The 19782-nt window shown below is 39.3% G+C and overlaps 2 protein-coding genes across 9 annotated transcripts in view; one reads left to right on the forward strand and one right to left on the reverse strand.

Annotated features, from left to right (window-relative positions):
• TOGARAM1 (TOG array regulator of axonemal microtubules 1) overlaps positions 1-2759 on the reverse strand; it is a 29497-nt gene extending 26738 nt beyond the window's left edge. For 6 of the 8 annotated variants that reach the window (XM_087922515.1, XM_087922514.1, XM_026698801.2 and 3 more), the window contains exon 1: positions 1413-2690. In XM_087922515.1, the coding sequence (XP_087778641.1) occupies positions 1413-2558 (1146 nt within the window). In that variant the 5' untranslated portion in view covers positions 2559-2690. Of the gene's footprint in view, positions 1-1412 lie in introns of all 8 variants that reach the window. The other 2 variants (XM_087922516.1, XM_026698800.2) reach the window with 2 other exon arrangements.
• Positions 2703-13942, forward strand: KLHL28 (kelch like family member 28). Its single transcript, XM_026698802.2, has 5 exons — positions 2703-3188; positions 4809-5707; positions 7376-7819; positions 10312-10520; positions 11351-13942. The coding sequence occupies exons 2-5, from the start codon at positions 4809-4811 to the stop codon at positions 11512-11514; spliced, it is 1716 nt and encodes a 571-aa protein (XP_026554587.1). The 5' UTR covers positions 2703-3188; the 3' UTR covers positions 11515-13942.
• Positions 13943-19782: the final 5840 nt, after the last annotated feature.

Genomic DNA, 19782 nt, shown 5'->3' on the forward strand with positions numbered 1-19782 from the left:
TGAAATTTATCTATTTGAGTTTTATTTGAGTTCTTAAAGTCTGATGAACCATTTTAGTCTGGCCTAACAAAACTACTCCTCCCACTGTTCTTGGGACAGTGCAAGTTTCAATAGATTTCAAGTTCCAAATTGAAGCCATGACTTGTGGCAAACCTTGACAAGCTATAAGTATTCCTTGACTTACAGCCACAATTGTGACCAGAATTTCCATTGCTAAGCAAGGTGGTTGTTCAGTGAGTTGTGCCTGATTTTACAACTTTTTTGCCATGGATGTTGTTAAGTGAATCAGGTGGTTGTTAAATGAATCCCACTTCTCCCATTGACTCTGCTTGTCAGAAGAGATAAGAAGGTTGCAAATAGTAATAATATGGCCTTGGGTTGCTCAACTATTATAAATACATGGAGGTTGCCAAATGCCCAAATTTTTATAACTTGACTGTGAAGGTCTAGTTCAGGGGTGTCCAACCTTGGTAACGTTAAGCCTGGAGGACTTCAGGCTGGCTGGGGAATTCTGGGAGTTGAAGTCCTCCAGGCTTAACGTTACCAAGGTTGGACAACCCTGGTCTAGTTCAAAGTGACAGAGAAGAAAGCCTGTCTCCAACATGTCATATTAGTAAACTGGTAGTTTGAGAGCATCATCAAAAAGACCTCTCAGCGTATCTTAATGGCAGAAAAAAAATCATAACAGTAAAACAAAGTCTTAACAAGAGTACCAGAAAGTCTGCCCAGTTAGCAGCAAGTGGTACAGATTTTTCAACATAGGCAACAATCCTTTCTAAATGCTCTTTTCTACTTTGTTTCCTTTAACATCCATCAGATGATTAATATGACTAATTAACTGTGAAGCATGGTAATCGTATTCAGCAAATACATTAAAAAGTATCTGTAGTAAGTAACTAAGAGGATTAAATCAGATGATCTGACAGCTAAGTCTTGAGAGGCTAGGTGAAAGAATAAAATTAGAGTTATATCATTTTTAATTTATTTAACCATATCCTACCAATATTGTACTAACTATGGCCCTAAGACTACCTGCCAACAATTAAATCACAATTATGCACTAAACAGCACTAAAGTGCATAATATTTTATAGTATTATTTTCCATATTAAAATAAAATACAAGCCATACAGTATTAAGAATATCTAAAAGTAAGTTCACTTGGCTCGCTCAAATTTCTGGGAATGGTAGCATGAACTTCAGCTAAAAAACAGAGCTAGAGTTTTAGTCTTTATTCTTTAACAGAATACAAACTAATTTCCCCTAACCTGGTACTATCCAGATATGTTGACTTCATATCCTTTCAGCTGTCCACAGCAAAGTTAATGCAAATGCTGGCCGGTGTAAGTTTTGGCCTGAGTACACCATATAGGAGAAGAGCAATGAATTTTACCTTACAATGATTTTACTTACTGGTTCACTTCCTTTTGCAAAGCAAGTTTGGTTCCCAGGTCGTTCGCTCTCCCAAGGCAGTTTTCCTTTCCCAGCACTTAACACACGCCGGGGACATACTCCTTGGTCCGCAAAAGGGGTAAAAGACCCAGCAGTCTCTCCAGAGTAGCTGTGGGCACTCTGGATACGGTTGCCCTCCAGAAGCCAATCTGTGTCCGCTCCATGAGGCAAATGAAAGCCGCGCCCGTTTGCTGAGGATGGCAGGGGAACAGCATACTCCACAAACCACTGGTCGGTCAGCTTGGGAAGAGTTTTTCTGGCCAACCGAGCCTGCACGGCACTCATGACGCCTTCGCAATTATCCTGAAGTTCAACCACGTCCACTGCCTTGAAGATGAGGCTGGTGCGACCGGGGCCCAAGGCCGAAGCCAAGACAGCAAAAGCCTCCAAGGCGGCGTGGCGAACCCGGCGCTTGCTGTCCGCCAGAGCAGGGGCAAGTGCAGCCACCAGCTTGGGGAGCTCGAAGTCCTCGCTGGGGAAGGTGAGGAGGGCAGCGATGGAGATAGCCAGGACAACCTCGCGGACACGAGAATTGCGATGCTGCAGGTGCTCGGGGCGCAGCAGGAGATCCAGCACGGGCTGAGGGCCGGCTGCCCGCATCAGACCCAGAAAGAGTTGGTGGTACTCCTGGCGGATGGCCAACTTAGCGTCGCCCAGCACTTTAGCTGCGGCCGCCACCAACGGCTCCAAGCGGGACCGGCTCCCCGCCGCTGGGCCTAGGCGGACAGCCAGCAGGCGCAGCCCTTCCAGCGCCCCCAGCGCCACTTTAAAGTTCGAGTCGTCCAGCAGAGCCCGCAGCAGGCTGAGCAGCCCAAGGAGGCTGGGCGGCGGCAAGCAGGCCAAAGCCGCCCCCGGCGCCTCTCCCAAAACCCGCTTTAGCTGCTCCATGGCGCCCACCCGGCCTCGGTAGTCATGCTGGTCCAGCAGCCGCGCGTGCAGCTCCGACGGGACCAGCCCGAAGCGCAGCGGCGTGCCTCCCGGTTGTGTCTGCGGTGGGACGCGGCCTGCAGAAAAAGAAGCGGCGGGCGTCTCCCATGGCTCCCTGCAACCGCCGCCGTCCCCTCCTCCGCCGGAGGCACCCCCTTCCTGCTCTTCCTCTCTGGCCATGCCCCTCTCCAGGGCTTTGCCCGGCTGCCCCGCCAGCCCGCCCCGAGGCCGCCGCCGCCGCCGCCGGGCCCCTCACAGGGGAGCATCGCCGTCTCCAGGGAAACGCGTCACCGCCGCTTCCTTCGCCGTCTCGGCCACGACGGAGGTCTCAGTGCGCGTGCGCACGACGCCCAGCTGGGCAGGAGAACGGCAGCGGCTGTCAATCGTTTGATAGGAAACGTAGAAGAGAAGGCACGAGGGGTGGGAAGAACGTTCTGGCGAGTCTCGCGGGCGAGATGTTCGTGCAAGGCCTCGGTGCGCAGGGCGCGCCGGGGTATGTAGTCCAATCCCTCACGAAACAGGGCCGAAGGCCAAAATAGTGCTATAATTATCTACACCCAGGGAAGGTTTATTTTTGCTTTGTTTTAAACGTAAAATTGAAATATACAATTGTGGTAACACCTCTCTCCCCGTGAATGGTGAAAAGGCTGCCGGGAGTCGAAATTTTAGAGGAGGGAGGAGTCTGTGGATCGTTGGCGGAAATGACGCAGCCAGCCGTCGCTTCTCTTCCGCTGCGTCTGGCTGTGTTGTTGTGCCTCAAAGGAGCCCACGGAGGCCCCCGCCCAACTGGGCTGCCGTACCCTGAGTCCGGTGAGTGACCCTCCGCCCCCGATATTAATTGTGAGGGAATGGCGGAACTTGGGCCAGAAATAGCGTGGCTCGAGGGGGGGAAAAATCAGCATAATATGAGACGGAGGTTGGAAGGGATGACTGGCTGCGGGAGGTCCTTGTTTATCTCCGTTCTTTGTCCTTCGCAACGAGTGTGATGGATGTTTGCTAAAACGTTTTGGGCAGGTTAAGGTGCCTTTGTCGTTTCTAAGTGCTCGGTAACTGTTCTCTCCCCATAGTATTGGGAACAGTCGTCCGGCAGTTGGAGTTACTAGACCTGAATGCAAAAGAACAGAAAATGGTTGACTTGGTTTTCAGGTGAATTGGTAGCAATTTATATAATGTATAGTATGTCTGTCATGAGACAAGAAAAGTTTGCCCAGGACTGAGGTTATCATCAGATATACACTCTGTAAGTTGCTGGTTTTCAAATGTAGGGGTAAGTTTTATTTTTTTATTTTTATTTTTTGGTATAATGTAGGGACCTGTAGTGATTCTAAAGCATTCATGTTTTACTGATTACTGTGATAATGTCTTTCAAGGTAATCCTCTCCAGAAATGAGTGAGCATTCCATAGTCATAAAGATTCACGGAGCACTTAAGAGTGTGTGTAAACTTTTATGATTCGACACTGAAAAGAGCAATAAACGCAGCCCTATAACAGATATACTACTTTAAATGACTCACTAGGTGTATGCTTTTCTGTACATTCTAAAGCAGCTTTTTAGAATTTTAAAGTGTTGCTTAGGTAGAGCACATAAACCAAAACAATATAAGATAGAGAATATATAGTCATACTATGATTATTGTCTTATTGCTAACTTTAGGCAGACTTGTTATTTTCTGCTTCATACTAGTAATGTTTCAGACTCAGATTTTCTATTTCAGCACAGTTCTTATGTTATTCAAACACTTCATCAGTAAATCACTGCAAATAAAAAGTGCATGTAGATGTATATATAGGTGTGTATGCCTGTGTGTGTGAAAGGAATATAATTTGGGTGTGTAGATATAGAGAGAGAATATGAAAATCTCTATACAATAGAGTTTCAGTATTTCTATCCAAAAAGAAGGCAGAGAAGCTGATATAACTTGAGAAAAATAAAAGAAGCTCAATGATTTTTAAAAATAGGAATGATTTGAAATAAAATGCAGAGAGAATAATCTGTTGACATTCATAATCTTGAGAGCAGATATTATAATGACACCATATTGAAAAACAAAGCACATTTTGGGTTCCATTCGCTTCATATGCAATGAACTATCACAAACAACTTTTGCAAGAGACCCTTGAATGTGTCAAATCTGTTTGGAATACATAGGTACCAAGCCCTGTATAAGTCAAACTAGAATTTTAAAATTCACCTAAAAATCCATTGGTAACCAATGCAGAGTCTACAAAATTAGTATAACATGAATCAAGTGGTTCAAATAAACAGACTGCTGCAATTTGCACCAGATGCAGTTTTTGAGAAGTCTTTGAAGTTTCCCTATTAAAGATATTGCATTGTGACAAGAGCAAGAGTCCTTATATTACTTTTTATGTATCAAAAGTATATTATTTAAAATTTATGAAAATGTGTTTTAAATTTATTTTAACAGATGGACCAGTCATCTCCAACCTATATGATTGCTAATTTAATACCCCTGCATTCAGAGCAACTCCTTCAAGGCCTGAACTTACTCCGCCAGCACCATGAACTTTGTGATGTCATCCTTCGGGTTGGAGATGTCAAGATCCATGCCCATAAAGTTGTGCTTGCTAGTATCAGTCCATATTTCAAAGCCATGTTCAGTGGCAATCTGTCTGAAAAAGAAAACTCCGAAGTAGAATTCCAGTGCATTGCCGAAGCAGCTCTGCAGGCCATAGTGGAATATGCCTATACTGGGACTGTATTCATATCACAGGACACTGTGGAATCACTTCTGCCTGCTGCCAATCTCTTGCAAATCAAGCTTGTGCTGAAAGAATGTTGTACCTTTTTAGAAAGCCAGCTGGATCCTGGCAATTGTATTGGTATCTCCCGTTTTGCAGAGACTTATGGCTGCCACGATCTGTATTCGGCTGCCAATAAATATATTTGTCATAACTTTGAAGATGTTTGTCAAACAGAAGAGTTCTTCGAACTTACCCATTCTGAGCTGGATGAAATTGTTTCCAATGACTGCTTGAATGTAGTTACAGAGGAAATGGTTTTTTATGCGCTAGAATCTTGGATCAAATATGATGTGCAGGAGCGTCAGAAATTTCTGGCGCAGTTACTTCACTGTGTACGGCTGCCTCTGTTGAGTGTTAAATTTCTCACAAGACTTTATGAAGCTAATCATCTCATTCGTGATGACCACACCTGTAAACACCTGTTGAATGAAGCCCTGAAGTACCATTTCATGCCTGAACACAGGCTTTCGTATCAGACTGTACTAACTACACGTCCTCGCTGCCCTCCTAAAGTGCTCTGTGCAGTGGGAGGAAAAGCTGGACTCTTTGCTTGTTTAGAAAGGTGAGAAATAACAGCCAGAAGAACAAAAAAAAATACCTGGATTTAAGCAGGCTTGTCTTGCTAATCTCTTCTGTTCACAAGTCAAAGTAGCTAGTGGAGTTTAACTCTGAGGAAAACTGTACAGGTTTTGACAACCTTCAGTTGCTTGTCATACTAAAATAGAAGGGGAATATTCTGAAATGCAAAGCAGATAATTGACCAGGGTATTATAATTTTGAATATTCTTCATTTTGCTGCTCTTTTGACTGTCACAGCCTTGTAAGAATTACTAGCATTTTTTTTAGTCCAGGAATTTATTTATATCTTAATTAATCATCAATCTAATAATTTATCCCATTTACTGAAAAGGAAAGAGATTTCAGGTTTTTTTTCACAATTAGGTATAAAGAAGTATAAATAAGAACTGCAAATCTAACTTCTGTTCGAAGTATGGTCTTATTTTTGTCAACTGTTAGAGTTATTACAACAAAGAAATATGCTGAGGTTCATTATCCTGTAATCAGCTTCATTGCCTAAATTTGCTAGCTGTAAAAATGTATGACTGAGCTCATGTGTAGAAAGTCAACAGCTCACTTATTCCCCTGCATTACCTTTTAAGGGCTATATTTTACTTGACTGTTTCCAAATATTGAGTAGTAGTCAGTTTTATCAAAGCACCATGGAATGGATACTGCTATTAGTTTAAATTCCCTTTCTTATAATCCTTTTCTTTAGACCATTCTAAAGATTTAGGAAATCTTGCAGAGTAGATTTTGTATGCATTTCTTATACATTTAACCTTCCTTTGCAGCAGCAGTAAATTGATGATGAAAGATAGATGGAGAAACTAGCTAGAATGGGTTCACTCTCCAAACTTTGCCCATTTAACAGAATCTAAGATTATGTATTTACTGAACAAATTTATATAGCTGCCCATCTCACACAAAGATGACACTAGTCGCTTTATAACATTTAAAAACACCCACCATATTCCACTTTCATGGCAACAATAACACAATCAGCCACTTGACTGCCTTCCTCTCCATATTGTGGACCATATTTTTAGGGCCTTTCAGTTCCTGTGAGCAATCTTTTCATTAAGGAGGTGAGCTATTTTTCAAATCAATAAAGCTCTGCTTTGGTAAAGTTTGAGTGGTATAAAGTGTTGTGGTCTACGGAATATTGTGTGAAAGTATCCCCTATGTATTCTCAGAACAAATCAAATGATTGCATTCTTAGTTTCATATAAATAAATATTGCAAGTAAAATTATTTTTTTAAGATTTGTTATCCTGAATTTCTTTCCAACTCTTATGATTTAAAGATTGGTTGCATACCTCACACTGAGTAGTGGTTTGTTTGTAATTAATTTGCTGAATATACTACAGAGATCACACTTAGCTGTTAAACCATAAACTATTATTTACAAGCCACAATGACTTAGTTTACCCAAAGCATTAAGCCCAAACCAAACCATATATGACTTAACACAAAGCATTAATTCAATTACAATGTTTTTGTGCATAGCGGTCCATTTAGAAGATGGTTCAGTATCAAGCAACTCAAAACAGCATTTTAAAATGTTTGAAATAGAGACATAGGATAAAAGTATTTAAATTCCATTTGAGATATCAGCTTTTGATATATTGAAATTCTGTTTTGCCTCATGATTGTTTTTTGTCTTCTTCAGTGTTGAGATGTATTTTCCTAAGAATGACTCTTGGATAGGCTTAGCACCTCTGAGTCTTCCTCGCTATGAATTTGGAATCTGTGCTCTTGATCAGAAAATCTATGTAATAGGAGGAATTGCGACCCACATGTGTCAAGGCATCAATTATCGGAAGCATGAAAACTCTGTGGAATGCTGGGACCCTGATACAAACACTTGGACATTGATTGAAAGTATGAATGAGAGCCGAAGTACTCTGGGTGTAACAGTTTTGTCACGAGAAATTTATGCCTTGGGAGGTTATGATGGGCAGTCCTACTTGCAATCAGTGGAGAAGTATAATCCAAAAGTGAAGGAGTGGCAACCTGTTGCACCAATGAACAAAACCAGGAGTTGCTTTGCTGCAGCTGTCTTAGATGGAATGATTTATGCCATTGGGGGATATGGTCCAGCTCATATGAACAGGCAAGTGCATGTTTAAGCTTGGCATATTATTATTATTATTCATATAATTATATGGGCACCCTCTCATGGAAAGCGACTCTGGGTAGTATACAGCAGAACAATAATATGCAGGACCCTCTACCTTATTAATTATTCCCAGTGTAACAATGCCTTCATAATTCATGCTTTAGGTAATTTGTCTAAGAAATTCTTTGGGATTGTTTGTTAAAATTGAATGTGTGTTGTTTTTTTCAAAACTTGGGGAGAAAATATCTATTTGGTTAGGTCTTAAATCATATTGTGGTATATATTGGTCATGTGCATGTACATGTCAGAAACTAAGTGTTCTTTCTAATTAAAATCTCCCTTTATGAGAGCAACTGGTTGATGATGTAAGATTAATTATATGGTATTCCAGCCTTGTATAGAGCAACATAATTTCATTACTGTAGCCTGGGGTTGTATTATTGAAATAACAGTACACTGAAATGCTAGCCACATTTTGGCAAGTGTATTGTGTAAAGTGATCGAGGCTAGTTTATTGTTGAGTGTGTACTGTTAATCCAATTTTCTAAAGTGTTAGGGAAACAATAGTTAAATTAACCATGGGTAAGATAATATTGTGAACACAGCCTGGTAATTTTCCCTATATGTCTGCTGGTTTAAATTAGAGCAAAAATTCCCCAGATTACACACATACAAAATTAGAGTCCAACTTGCCAACTACAGTAGACTTTGATGTCATTTAACTCTAACCCAATCCAATCTGCAGACCTTTAATAGGCAATCCTCATTAATAAAAAGTTAAATCTGAAGTTAAAATTGTACTAAAACTTAATCAAAACTTGGTTATATAAAGACCATCACAAACGTGGAGTAACACTGCTGCAGTATAATGTTCAAGTCTCCTGTTGTGGAAAAATAACATCACAGTCATCTAGCACAGTGATCGCTAACTGGTGGGCCGCAAGAAAATTTTGGTGGTCTGCAGAGAAATGTCACCCCCAGAGTACCCCGCAAAGCAATTGATCCAGGCTGCCTGGGAACAAAAGGCTGCGCCGCCAACATGGCCTGCAAGAACACAAGGTTTGCATCGCTTGTATAGGCTGCTTCTTCCGCTTCTTCTTCTGCTTTTGGCTGCATGCAAAGAAAGCAGCAAAAGTCTTTATCTCTCCCAAACTCTGCCAGAAATGAGTCTTTGGGACCCTGCGAGGCATCCTGCTCCAAGAGACTGCACCGGCAAAGATTCATTTCTGGTGGAGTTTGGGGGAGAGAAAGAAAGACTTCTGCTGCTTCTGCTGCTTTCCTTGCATGAAACCAAAAGTCTCTCTCTCCCCCTTAGAACGGAGCTGGAAACAGTATCCTGAATCCCAAATAAAGAACAATTGACCGGTAGGAAAACAGGGTGGGGAATTTTCCTGCAGACTTTTCCTGCTGACTTTTTTGGGGATTTCCCAGGGTCTCTGCAAACAGAGACCCTGGGAAAATCCCCAAAAAAGTTTGCAGGAAAATCCCCCACTCTGTTTTCCTACTGATCACAAAATACCCCCCACTCTCCCCGCTCCCCCTGAGAACGGAGCTGAAAAGCAGGTTAGGAATGTGGCTGCCTTGGAGGGGTGGAATATGTGTGAGGGACCTGTGTGTTTGTGTGTGTGTGTGTGTGAGAGAGAGAGAGAGAGAGAGAGAGAAAACATCACCAGCCCTCTGAGGTTAGATCGGATTTCCCCCTCCCTGTGAGAACAGAGCTGAAAAGCAGGTTACGAATGGCTGCCTTGGAGGGTGTGTGTGTGTGTGTGTGTGTGTGTGTGTATGTGAGGGACCTGTGTGTGTGAGAGAGAGAGAGAGGGAGAGAAAGAACATCACCACCAGCCCTCCAAGTTTAGATCAGATGTCTCCCTCTCCCCCCTCCCTCCCACCAATGTCAGCAAGCCACCATCAGTCAAAATTCATATTACTGATTGGGATTTAAAATTATGAGTTTGGTGGTCCCTGAGATCCAAAAAGTTGGTGACCCCTGATCTAGCAGAACATAAATTAGTTTGTGATTAATACTAAGACAGCTTGAAAGTTCTTGAATAAAATGAAGGAACCTCTGGAAGCCAGTGCATTACCATAATTCATATTCAATATTCATATTCAATCCTTTCTCTCCTTTTGGTCCCTGATTTCCATCTTGACTGTAGAGCAGGGTGTCAAACTCACATCGTCATGTCATCATGTGTCCTATCGCAAATTTTTTCCCCTTTGCTAAACCAGGGTTGGGCATGGCCAGCATGTGACGCATCCGGCCTATAGGCCGGGAATTTGATAGCCCTGCTATAGAGTTTTATGAACTATCAAAATATCTTGCCTATAACTTAGCTTATAGACAATCTCAAGAGGCCACAGAAGCTGCGTTCATGTGGGAATTGCAACTTGCTGGTTATCCCTCATGAACGCAGCTACAATACTAACTTGTAAATAATCAGTAGAAACTCTGGTCATTAAATGCTGTTGTTTGTTTCCATCTGCAGTGTGGAACGTTATGATCCCAACAAGGACTCCTGGGAAGCAGTTGCACCAATGGCAGACAAGAGAATAAACTTCGGTGTTGGGGTTATATTGGGCTTCATTTTTGTAGTTGGAGGGCACAATGGTGTTTCTCACTTGTCCAGCATTGAGCGGTATGATCCACACCAAAACCAATGGACTGTTTGTCATCCGATGAAGGAACCCCGAACTGGTAATAAACTCCTCAGTTTATTATCTAAACTGCTCCTCTTTGACTGAATTTTGTTCTTTTTTTCATGTCACTTTGGGAGCAATTAAGTTTTACTTTCAATGAAAAAATCATCACTGAGTTCTCCCTTACTGTGCTACTTCTATGCAAATGGGATATCATGTAAGAATGCCCCAACGTGCTATTCAGTTGTCTTTCCCTAAAAAAAAAACCTTATCCTTGCTATGATAAACCAAAAAAACCCTGGAAAAGGGAAGAGAGAGATTTACTTGAACAGCATTTATATCATGAGTACATTAAAACATGGGCAAACTTTACAACCAAAGACTGCATTTCTTTTCTTTTTCTTTGAAAGCAAAAGAATATAGTGATTATTATATTAATAAAGATGGTGGCATAAAATTTTGGACCATTTAAGGCAATGGTGGGATTCAATTTTTTTTACTACCGGTTCTATGGGCGTGGCTTGGTGGGCATGGCAGGGGAAGGATGCTGTAAAATCTCCAGTCAGAGGTGGTATTTGCCAGTTCTTCGAACTACTCAAAATTTCCGCTACCAGTTCTCCAGAACTAGTCAGAACCTGCTGAATCCCACCTCTGATTTAGGGTTTCGGAAGGCTTCCTAGCATAAAATAAAGTAATCTTAGTTTTTTTGGAATATGGATTTCAGCATGGAAAATATAGCATGTCTGTTTTAGAGTTAGACATTTTGGTGAATGAGTAATTATATTGCTTAGGTGTGTTTTTTTTTAGTTTGCATGTTTTTCTCATGAAAAGGACTTGATTTTGTAATGTTAAATATATAAATATACTTTCTTTTTTCTTCTCCAATAGGAGTTGGTGCAGCTATAATTGATACGTATCTTTATGTAGTTGGTGGACATTCAGGGTCATCCTATCTTAATACCGTACAGAAATATGACCCTATATCTGATAACTGGCTGGACACTGCTGGTATGATGTACTGCCGTTGTAATTTTGGCTTGACTGCACTTTGAAGAATATATTTGAGGACACAAGTAGCACTGAAGATGCCTGATCTGTACAAAGCAGAAGCTGTATTTCTTCAAGATGGGAGAAAGGAGAGATGACTTAATAGTAATGCAAACAGGTGAACCCCAAATAAGAATTGGATATTGTTGATGGAAAAGAAATGGAAGGAGGGAATATGGAACTGTTTTTCTAATGGGGATCCAAATTGCACACTGTTATTGATCTGAAATAATTTTATCTTGATAAAAGAAGCACTGTGTTGCCTGCAATAGGCAAAGAAACTCCTAAACTCAGAGCTTTGATCTTTATCTTCCTGTGAGTGGCATAGGTAATATTGCTAAAGGGGTGGGATCATTTGACTGTGTTGCACAATCTTACTAGATGTCTGTCTCCATATTTACAAAGAGACCATGATTGCTTCACATTTTTTATGAACCGTTAAAGGGCTGCTTTTTGCCTCCACCCATTACACAGGTTTTGTAAATAGCTGATACTGTAATTTGTTTATCTGCACTTACTATGCCTCATCCTTTTGGAGTGGAGGAATAATTTACTGGAGGATAAGAATGGATAAGCTATTTTCAGCTCAATGCATTTAAAGTTTTATTTTTATTCTTATACTATTTGGACCTGTCTGTCCATCTAAAAGGTAACCCTTCTTGCCCTTTATCCGAAAACCTACAGTTTTTAAGCTGGTAGAGAAAGCCCATGTGGCTTGGGTTTTATTAAAATAATGCATAATGATACGCCAGCACCTGTATAAATGTTCCAGAAAGAAGTATCTTCCACCTCTGTGTATAAATTTATGGCATATAGCCATGAGTGACTACAAAGAATGTACAACTAAATTTTTAGTGTGAACTGACTTTGACATGGTGCTAAACAATTAGATTGCTGAGATTGCTAGAAATATTAAGAGAGATTGATTGGATATGTACAGCATTGGACTTAAGGCAAATTTTTGACTAAAGTAATACATTTTTGTCATTGGTGATTTGCAAGATATGTAACGATAGCTACTAAATTGAAATATAAAACTATTTTTTCTTTTCTATTGTTATGAAATTATCAAATTTTCCTTATGCTAATATTTCATAGATGAGCATGTTTGGTGATCAGAATCCTGAACAGATTAGAGAATGGAGGAAGTATTGATTTTTTTAGAGATAGTTCTCCTTAAAGAATGAATTAGGTAACAATACTGGATAGTTAATCTCTGCATTCTTAGCAGCTCCCCCAAACGCTTTGAGATATCCTAGAACTCAGCAGAACTTTTTAGTAGTGATTGAACTGTTCTGTAATAGGACAATTCCTCTAATAAATTGAAATTTGAGCATCAGTAGATCATCCTGAAACTTACTGTTAAAGTTCTAAGAGAAGAAAGCATGACCTTATTTTTTAATATTATTTAACATAGATAACTGAAACTGTTTCTGCAGTTTTCTCTTTCAGGTATTTTTAAATGTATATTTCTGTTTCATTGAAAGAGTTGTACTTCAAATTTATCCTTGTCTGCCTTTACTCTGTTTGGAAGTACATTTATCCTCATCTCCCTTTAGCATGATTTTTGGTAGTGTTCACAAACATGCAATAATAAGATGTGTGGCTGACCTGTATTTTGAGCCTTTTACTTCTGTCTACACAAAAGGGGAGATTATGGACTAGTAACATGTGCTCTGTAATAAGAATTGCAGCTAACCAAGCTGCAAAAGCTCTTCTTCTTCCATGAGCTAATCAATGTTCTAATTAAAACCAGAAGAGCACATTTCCTAAACTACTTAACATCATTTTTCTACCAACACTTGAAGATGTTATCAAATCCTAAAACTCTTGTTTAGATATTTGTGAAGTAAGCAGACTTTTGAAGCAACTAACTATGAAACAAGCAATTTGTAATATGCTAGTTGATACCTATTATGCAGCAATAATAGTATAATGCAACATGTACATTGATTTTTTTAATGCATGGAATTGTGTGCTTAGGACATTCTCATTCATTTCAGTGAAAATTGAGAGATCTGGATTCTGAAGAAAGCAATCCTATGTGACAGTAGAAGCAATTGCTTGTTGAGGATCAACGGCTATTCGGTTTGCATTCACAAAAATGCAAAGTTAAATTGTTTTTTTGTCTTAGGTCTTTCTTCAAGCTGCCTTTGAATTTAGAAAAAAATATATTGATGCTTGGTAGTTGAGAAGGTCAAATAGTGAGATTTTGGGAATCGGACAGAAACAGCTCTGAACAAAGAGAGAAAAAGTGATCACAGAGTGGAAAATGCTGAAAAAACAAATCCCATTGTAGCTGGCTTAAGGACTTAAGAAGAGTTCACTTGGTTATCTGCCTTGTTCATGCATGTTTTGCAAAGCATCCATTCAAACTGCTTTGACTGGCATATCTGAACATCAGAGTTAAGGATGTTTTTTTGCTTCTGTTTTTTTAAAAAAGGACTGCAGATCGTGACATTCTTTTATATTCTTCTGCACCCCTTTTGGATGATGACATGTACCCAGTAAGAAGTCAATTACTCTAAATATAGCACTTTTTATTAGTAATCTCCAGGCAGTTTGAGGGTAGCCCTTATTGTGCAGTTTAGCTAAGGACATTGTTGATTTAGTCTATCTTGATATTTGTCCATAAGGAGATTTGGTTGATTACTTATGTAGACCATCTGTATTAAGAACAACTTAAGGCACAAATAGCTATTTTAGTCACAATTAGATTAATTCACTAGTGCATTAGATACTATCTCTGTAGCAAATACAGGGAATAATACATTTAAATAAACACATCATAGTCATTTCTTTTTCACCATTCACTGAACTGCTCAAGTGTAGATAAATTGGACAACCAATTTTAACATTTGTAGGCTGCAATAAGTTGCTTATAGCTCAGCATTACAGAGAAAGCCTTTCCTAAAATAGTACCTACCTTAACATCCAATTCCACAAAACCATTCAAGTGACTTACTTAATGATTAAGCAAAAGCACTTTAACATTTCCTGGCTGTTTATTTTTAGGTTTTTCTTTAGTTTGGAAGAAAAATAGCCCACAGCTTTGTACATAGGTAATATAGGGTAGCATTATATGCATATCTAATACAAGTAATCCTCAACCTTACGACCACAATAGGGATGGAATTTCCATCGCTAAATGAGGTGGTGGTTAACGGAGTTATGCCCAATTTTATGATCTTTTTTTTTTTGCTGTGGCCATTAAGCAAATCACTGCAGTCATTAATTGAAGCTGGCTTCTCCCGTTGAATTTGTTTCTCAGAAGCCAGCTGGGAAGGTCTCAGATGGTGGTTATGTAACCTTGGGATGCTGCAGCCATTGTAAATTAATATGGGTGTCAAGCACTCAAATTTTGAGCATGTGACCATGGAGACACCGCAACAGTCATAAAGTATGAGGAGCAGTCAAAAGTCATTGGTTTGGTTACTAAGCAAATGTAGTTAAGGACTACCTGTAATCTTGATTGAAAGCACAACTCCAGAACCAGACACTGTTTCCAGTGCCAGCATCTTATTATAAAAGAACTTTTCTTCTCATTAATATATCTTTCCATTCATGATAAATGAATATTTATGAGAGATAAAGAAGTTGGCAACTTGGCTGGGTCTTTTCTTCAGTCAAGAAATATTAAATGGTATAAAAGGGTTCCTGGAGATATGTCAGCTAGAGCAGTGGTCGCTAACTGGTGGGCCGCAGCCCACGGGTGGTCTGTGAGAAAATTTTGGTGGTCCCTCCAAAGCAATTAATCCAGGCTGCATGGGAACACAAGGCTGTGCTGCCCACATGGCCCATGAGAACACAAGGCTTGCATCGCTTGCACAGCAAACAACACGTAGTGAAGGGAGTAGGAAAAGGGCAGAGGGGAGGGAACTTGCCCCACTCACCCCGCATGCCTGGCCTGGCCTGGCCACCAGGCTGCTTCTTTCCGCTTCTGCTTTTGGCTGCACGCAAGGAAAGCAGCAAAAGTTTCTTTCTCTCCCCCAAACTCTGCCAGAAGCTCTGCAAGGCATCCTGCTGCAGGAGGCTGCACCGGCAAAGACTCATTTCTGGTGGAATTTGGGGGAGAGAAAGGAAGATTTCTGCTGCTTTCCTTGCATGAAGCCAAAAGTCAGTCAGTCAGTCGTTTCCCCCGAGAATGGAGCTCAAAAGCAGACTAGGAATGTGGCTGCCTTGGAGGGTGTGGGGGGACACACACGTGTGTGTGTGTGTGTGTGAGAGAGAGAGAGAGAGGTTAGATCTCTCTCTCCCCCTCCCTCCCTTCCCACCAACATCAGCAAGCCACCGTTGGTCAAAATTCATATTAGTGGTCCGCAGGATTTAAAATTATGAGTGTGGTGGTCCCTGAGGTCCAAAAGGTTGGTGTCCCCTGAGCTAGAATGTAAGATTGGAACCTCGCAGTGGTTACATACTTTTGTTATGTGGAAAACTTAGGCAGTCTTCTCTCTATTTCTATTTTTTCTTCTCTATTTTTTCTTCTACTCCATCTACCAAGGTTCATTTGTTAACTCCTTCCATTCTATGACAGAATATGAGCTCACTCTCCTACTTGCCTTAAATCTCCTTTCATTCATAAAAGAACTGAGAAAGAATTCCTTTTCTTTGCCTTACATGCTATTCTGTGTTTTTACTTCTGTGACCCAATTCTAAACCTTCATGCACAGTAGCTTTTGGTAAGATTCTAACTTGCACAGAGGGATTTATTGTGGATGTTAGGAGACAGGCAGTGTTGTTTTATGTTGCATTCTCCTACCAGCGGAGTTTCATGTTCTTTCTCTCTCTGCCATCTTTCTTTACAAAGATGGTAGTTGAGTAGGAAGCCACCAGATAATTTTCTCCTTTGTTTGCTAAATGTGGTCATGTTCTGTTGTTATTGCTATAGTATTTCATTTGAAATGTGCACTGTTTACTAAATAAATTTATGAAGGCAAAAAAAAATTTGATTGTAATTTTTTAGATATCTAACTTGATTATCTTCATCTTGAAATAGGACAGATAAACCTGAAATATTATTTAGTAAATACATTTTTACTGGGGGGATTGAGAGTTCAATCAAGCTCACAGCCATAAAGCAGCCTGTAATGGACATAGGATCTGCAAAGTATCACTTTTATAATCACAGTTGCATGTAATCAATTTACAATTAAAGAGGCAGGTTAAAAGAAAACCAGTTAATAACATTCTTTTTTTTAACAATTTTTTTTGTATTTTTTAGACAAACATATATAAACACAACATATAAATCTTTCACTTACGCACATACAGTGTGTCGGTTGGTTACAAATTGTTTTGTGCATCCACTCCATAGTCCTCACTTACAATTACTTGTATATATTCTCATATTATCAATCAAATATTCCTAAGTACATTATTATCATTGTTACTCAATCATTTGACTATACTATTATTCATTCATATGCGAGATATTGCATATTTTTAAATTGATTTATCTTATAGTAATTCATATTATCAACCTAAATCCATTCCATAATTATAATATGATAATATATCTTTATATATTCTATATAGTTCTGTTCTAAAGTTCTACATATTTCATTACCAATAACTCAACATTCTTTTTGAATAAAGAAATATGGAAGAAGGGGAAAAGATATAAAGGATTTACAATTTTCAGCAAAAAGTTTAACAGGAATTAGATGTCAGAAGTTAAAAATGGATAAATGGGACAGTAATTTTGAAATATTAAATTTGGTGAAAGTGTTTTTTTAAAATATTGAAATTAAACAAAAAAACAGATCTGACTTTCATGAGCCCATTATTTGTTTAACATTAGGAACAGACAATTGGTACATTTTACAGGACAAAGATAATGTGAACCAGATTGTGATAGTGACTGCAACTATGGAGTGTGCCATTTTAGATGAATGAATCAAAGTTGCAGAAAAAAAAAGGTGGGGGAGCCTGCATTTTACTTTCCCTCTTGTAACTGAGACACTTTCCTTTCTGGATTGCAAAATTAGAATGACAATCATCAGATGAGCAGGAAAAACAGGAGAATGGGGATTGTTAGCACAACTTTCAGAAAGGAATTACACCAGAATTACTTGAGAAAATGTTTGAGGATTTACATAAAATGACTTCTGAATCACAAGGAGCTTTTGAAGAGAGGAGTGACCAGACATGTAAAACAAATGATAAATAATTTTTGAAAAGCAAGACAAAAGTTATTACTGGAGAGATGAAAAGATGAAGAGGATGCAGAGGCAAAAAATGGCAACGTTCATAGAATTTGCAAAATTAGGAAGGGTTGTCCTGCTCCATTTTGTTAGGAAGAAGACAAGAGACTAAGTTCTGTAGAAGCATTTTAACACAAGATTGAAGATTAATAATACAGATGCATTTGTTCTTAAAGACATATGATTAAAATACTGCATCAAAGAAAACACTGCTTCTTTCTGTCAGATTGACAATCAGAAAAACAATGCATTTTGATGGAACAAACTGGAAGATTTTTGTTTATTTTCAAACAACATAAAATTGTGCAAGAAAGCAAGGGAACATTTACAACATTCAAAACACTGGAGACAATACAAATGGGTGTGACAGGATGAACCTTTACAAGTGCAACTGGAAAGTGAAAGGGATGGTCCTGAATTAGTAGTTATAGATATTGACTTTTCTAAATTTTTGGCCTCATTATGCTTAATATGGAATGTAAATGAAGCACAGACCCTTAAAAGAGGAAAAAAACCATTATTCAAAAAAATTAAAACAAGATATAATTGGATAGAAAATGGGATATTAAATATTTGACTTACAAAAATTTGGGTGAATAATTTATCTCAGCAGGAACAAAAAAGAATTTCTAGAAAAAGAATTTTTAGATACACAAAAATACATCCCAGAACAGCAAGCCTTCTGGGCAAAAGCCAACTTTCATTTTGTACTAGATGTAGTCCTTCACTTTTAGAGCTTGTCCTCCACAATTGAGCCCAAAATTTCTGTTGCTAAGCAAGATAGTTAAGTAAATTTTGTCCCAATTTACCACTTTCTTGCCAGAGTTAAGTGAATCATTGCAGTTGTTAATAACACAATTGTGAAGTGAATCTGGCTTTCCCATTGACTGCTTCTCAGAAGGTCCCACAGGACACTGCAAAATTCATAAATACATGCCAGTTGTCAAGCATCTGAATTTTGATCACACAGCTGTGGGAATGCTGCAATGGTCATGTGATAAATGATTGTCACATTTTTCAGTGCCTTTGTAACTTTAAATGGTCACTAAACTTGTAAGCTGTGGACTAGGTATATTACTCTATGATAAACTCTACTACCTATCATAACAAACTCAGTCTCTGAAGATGAACATTATTTAGATATTTTGGGTGGAGTGCCCAATTAACTGTCTCATTCAAATTAATTTCTTAGATTACGCCTTTACACATAGTCTTCATGTTGCAACCACATCCGGAATTATGTCAGCCTTCAAGATTTTCTCCCTTTGCTTTGCATCATTCGGCTGTCATAAGTAATGGGGGGGGAGGGGGGAATAGTTATGGGAAGTGAGCTGTAGTTGTTACAAACCAGAACTGTATAAGTGGGGGCAGGGTAGATTCTTGCTTAGGTTTCTATGCTATGCTCAGCTGCAACTCTTTATCAAAATATGTCAAGGTCAACGGACAGAGGCCTCATCACCACCTGGAGATACCCACATGATGATATATACAACTTTTAATTGGATGAGCCAATTGAACTATTGGGGGTGGGAACGTTGCCATTACTTTGTATATGTGATTTAAGCACCCATTTTCTCAGATTCAGAATTCCTTTGTTGTCCTTTTCCAGTAAAAGATATCTTTTCTCTGATTAATGGAGTCTAAGTATTTCTTTCTTGGATTTAGAATGGAACACCAGCTGACATTATCAGCAACACAGTTGCTTTATGTACCTATGAAGGTCATAAATGCCAGTAGTAGTTCCAAAATTACCTTTTTGTCACTGTCATAACTGCAAACCCTCCCATGTAGGAGGCAATCACTAAGCAAGGACAACTTAAGGTCCCAATTACACTTAGGAGAAGGAATTTGGAATTTGAACAAGAGAGTTTGGGTGGATTCTGAAATCACCCCGTTTTCACTGGAATAGAATATAATTCTTTATTGGCCAAGTGTGATTGGACACACAAGGAATTTGTCTTGGTGCAAATGCTTGTGTATATAAAAGGAAAAAAGGATACACACACATATATATATAATTCAGCTTTGTTCGGGTATTTTCCCACGTCATTGAAGTTGTAGCAACGTTTC

The sequence above is a fragment of the Pseudonaja textilis genome, chromosome 1 (genome assembly GCF_049901715.1).
Source record: "Pseudonaja textilis isolate UNSWEBS1 chromosome 1, rPseTex1.2, whole genome shotgun sequence".
Lineage (NCBI taxonomy): Eukaryota > Metazoa > Chordata > Lepidosauria > Squamata > Elapidae > Pseudonaja > Pseudonaja textilis.

Excerpts from the sequence above, each read along its gene's own strand:
- KLHL28 (XM_026698802.2), top strand. The coding sequence starts at position 4,809 with ATGGACCAGTCATCTCCAACCTATATGATTGCTAATTTAATACCCCTG. Across the intron at positions 5,708-7,375 it reads CTCTTTGCTTGTTTAGAAAG|TGTTGAGATGTATTTTCCTA; the intron begins GTGAGAAATAAC and ends TGTCTTCTTCAG. Across the intron at positions 10,521-11,350 it reads GATGAAGGAACCCCGAACTG|GAGTTGGTGCAGCTATAATT; the intron begins GTAATAAACTCC and ends CTTCTCCAATAG.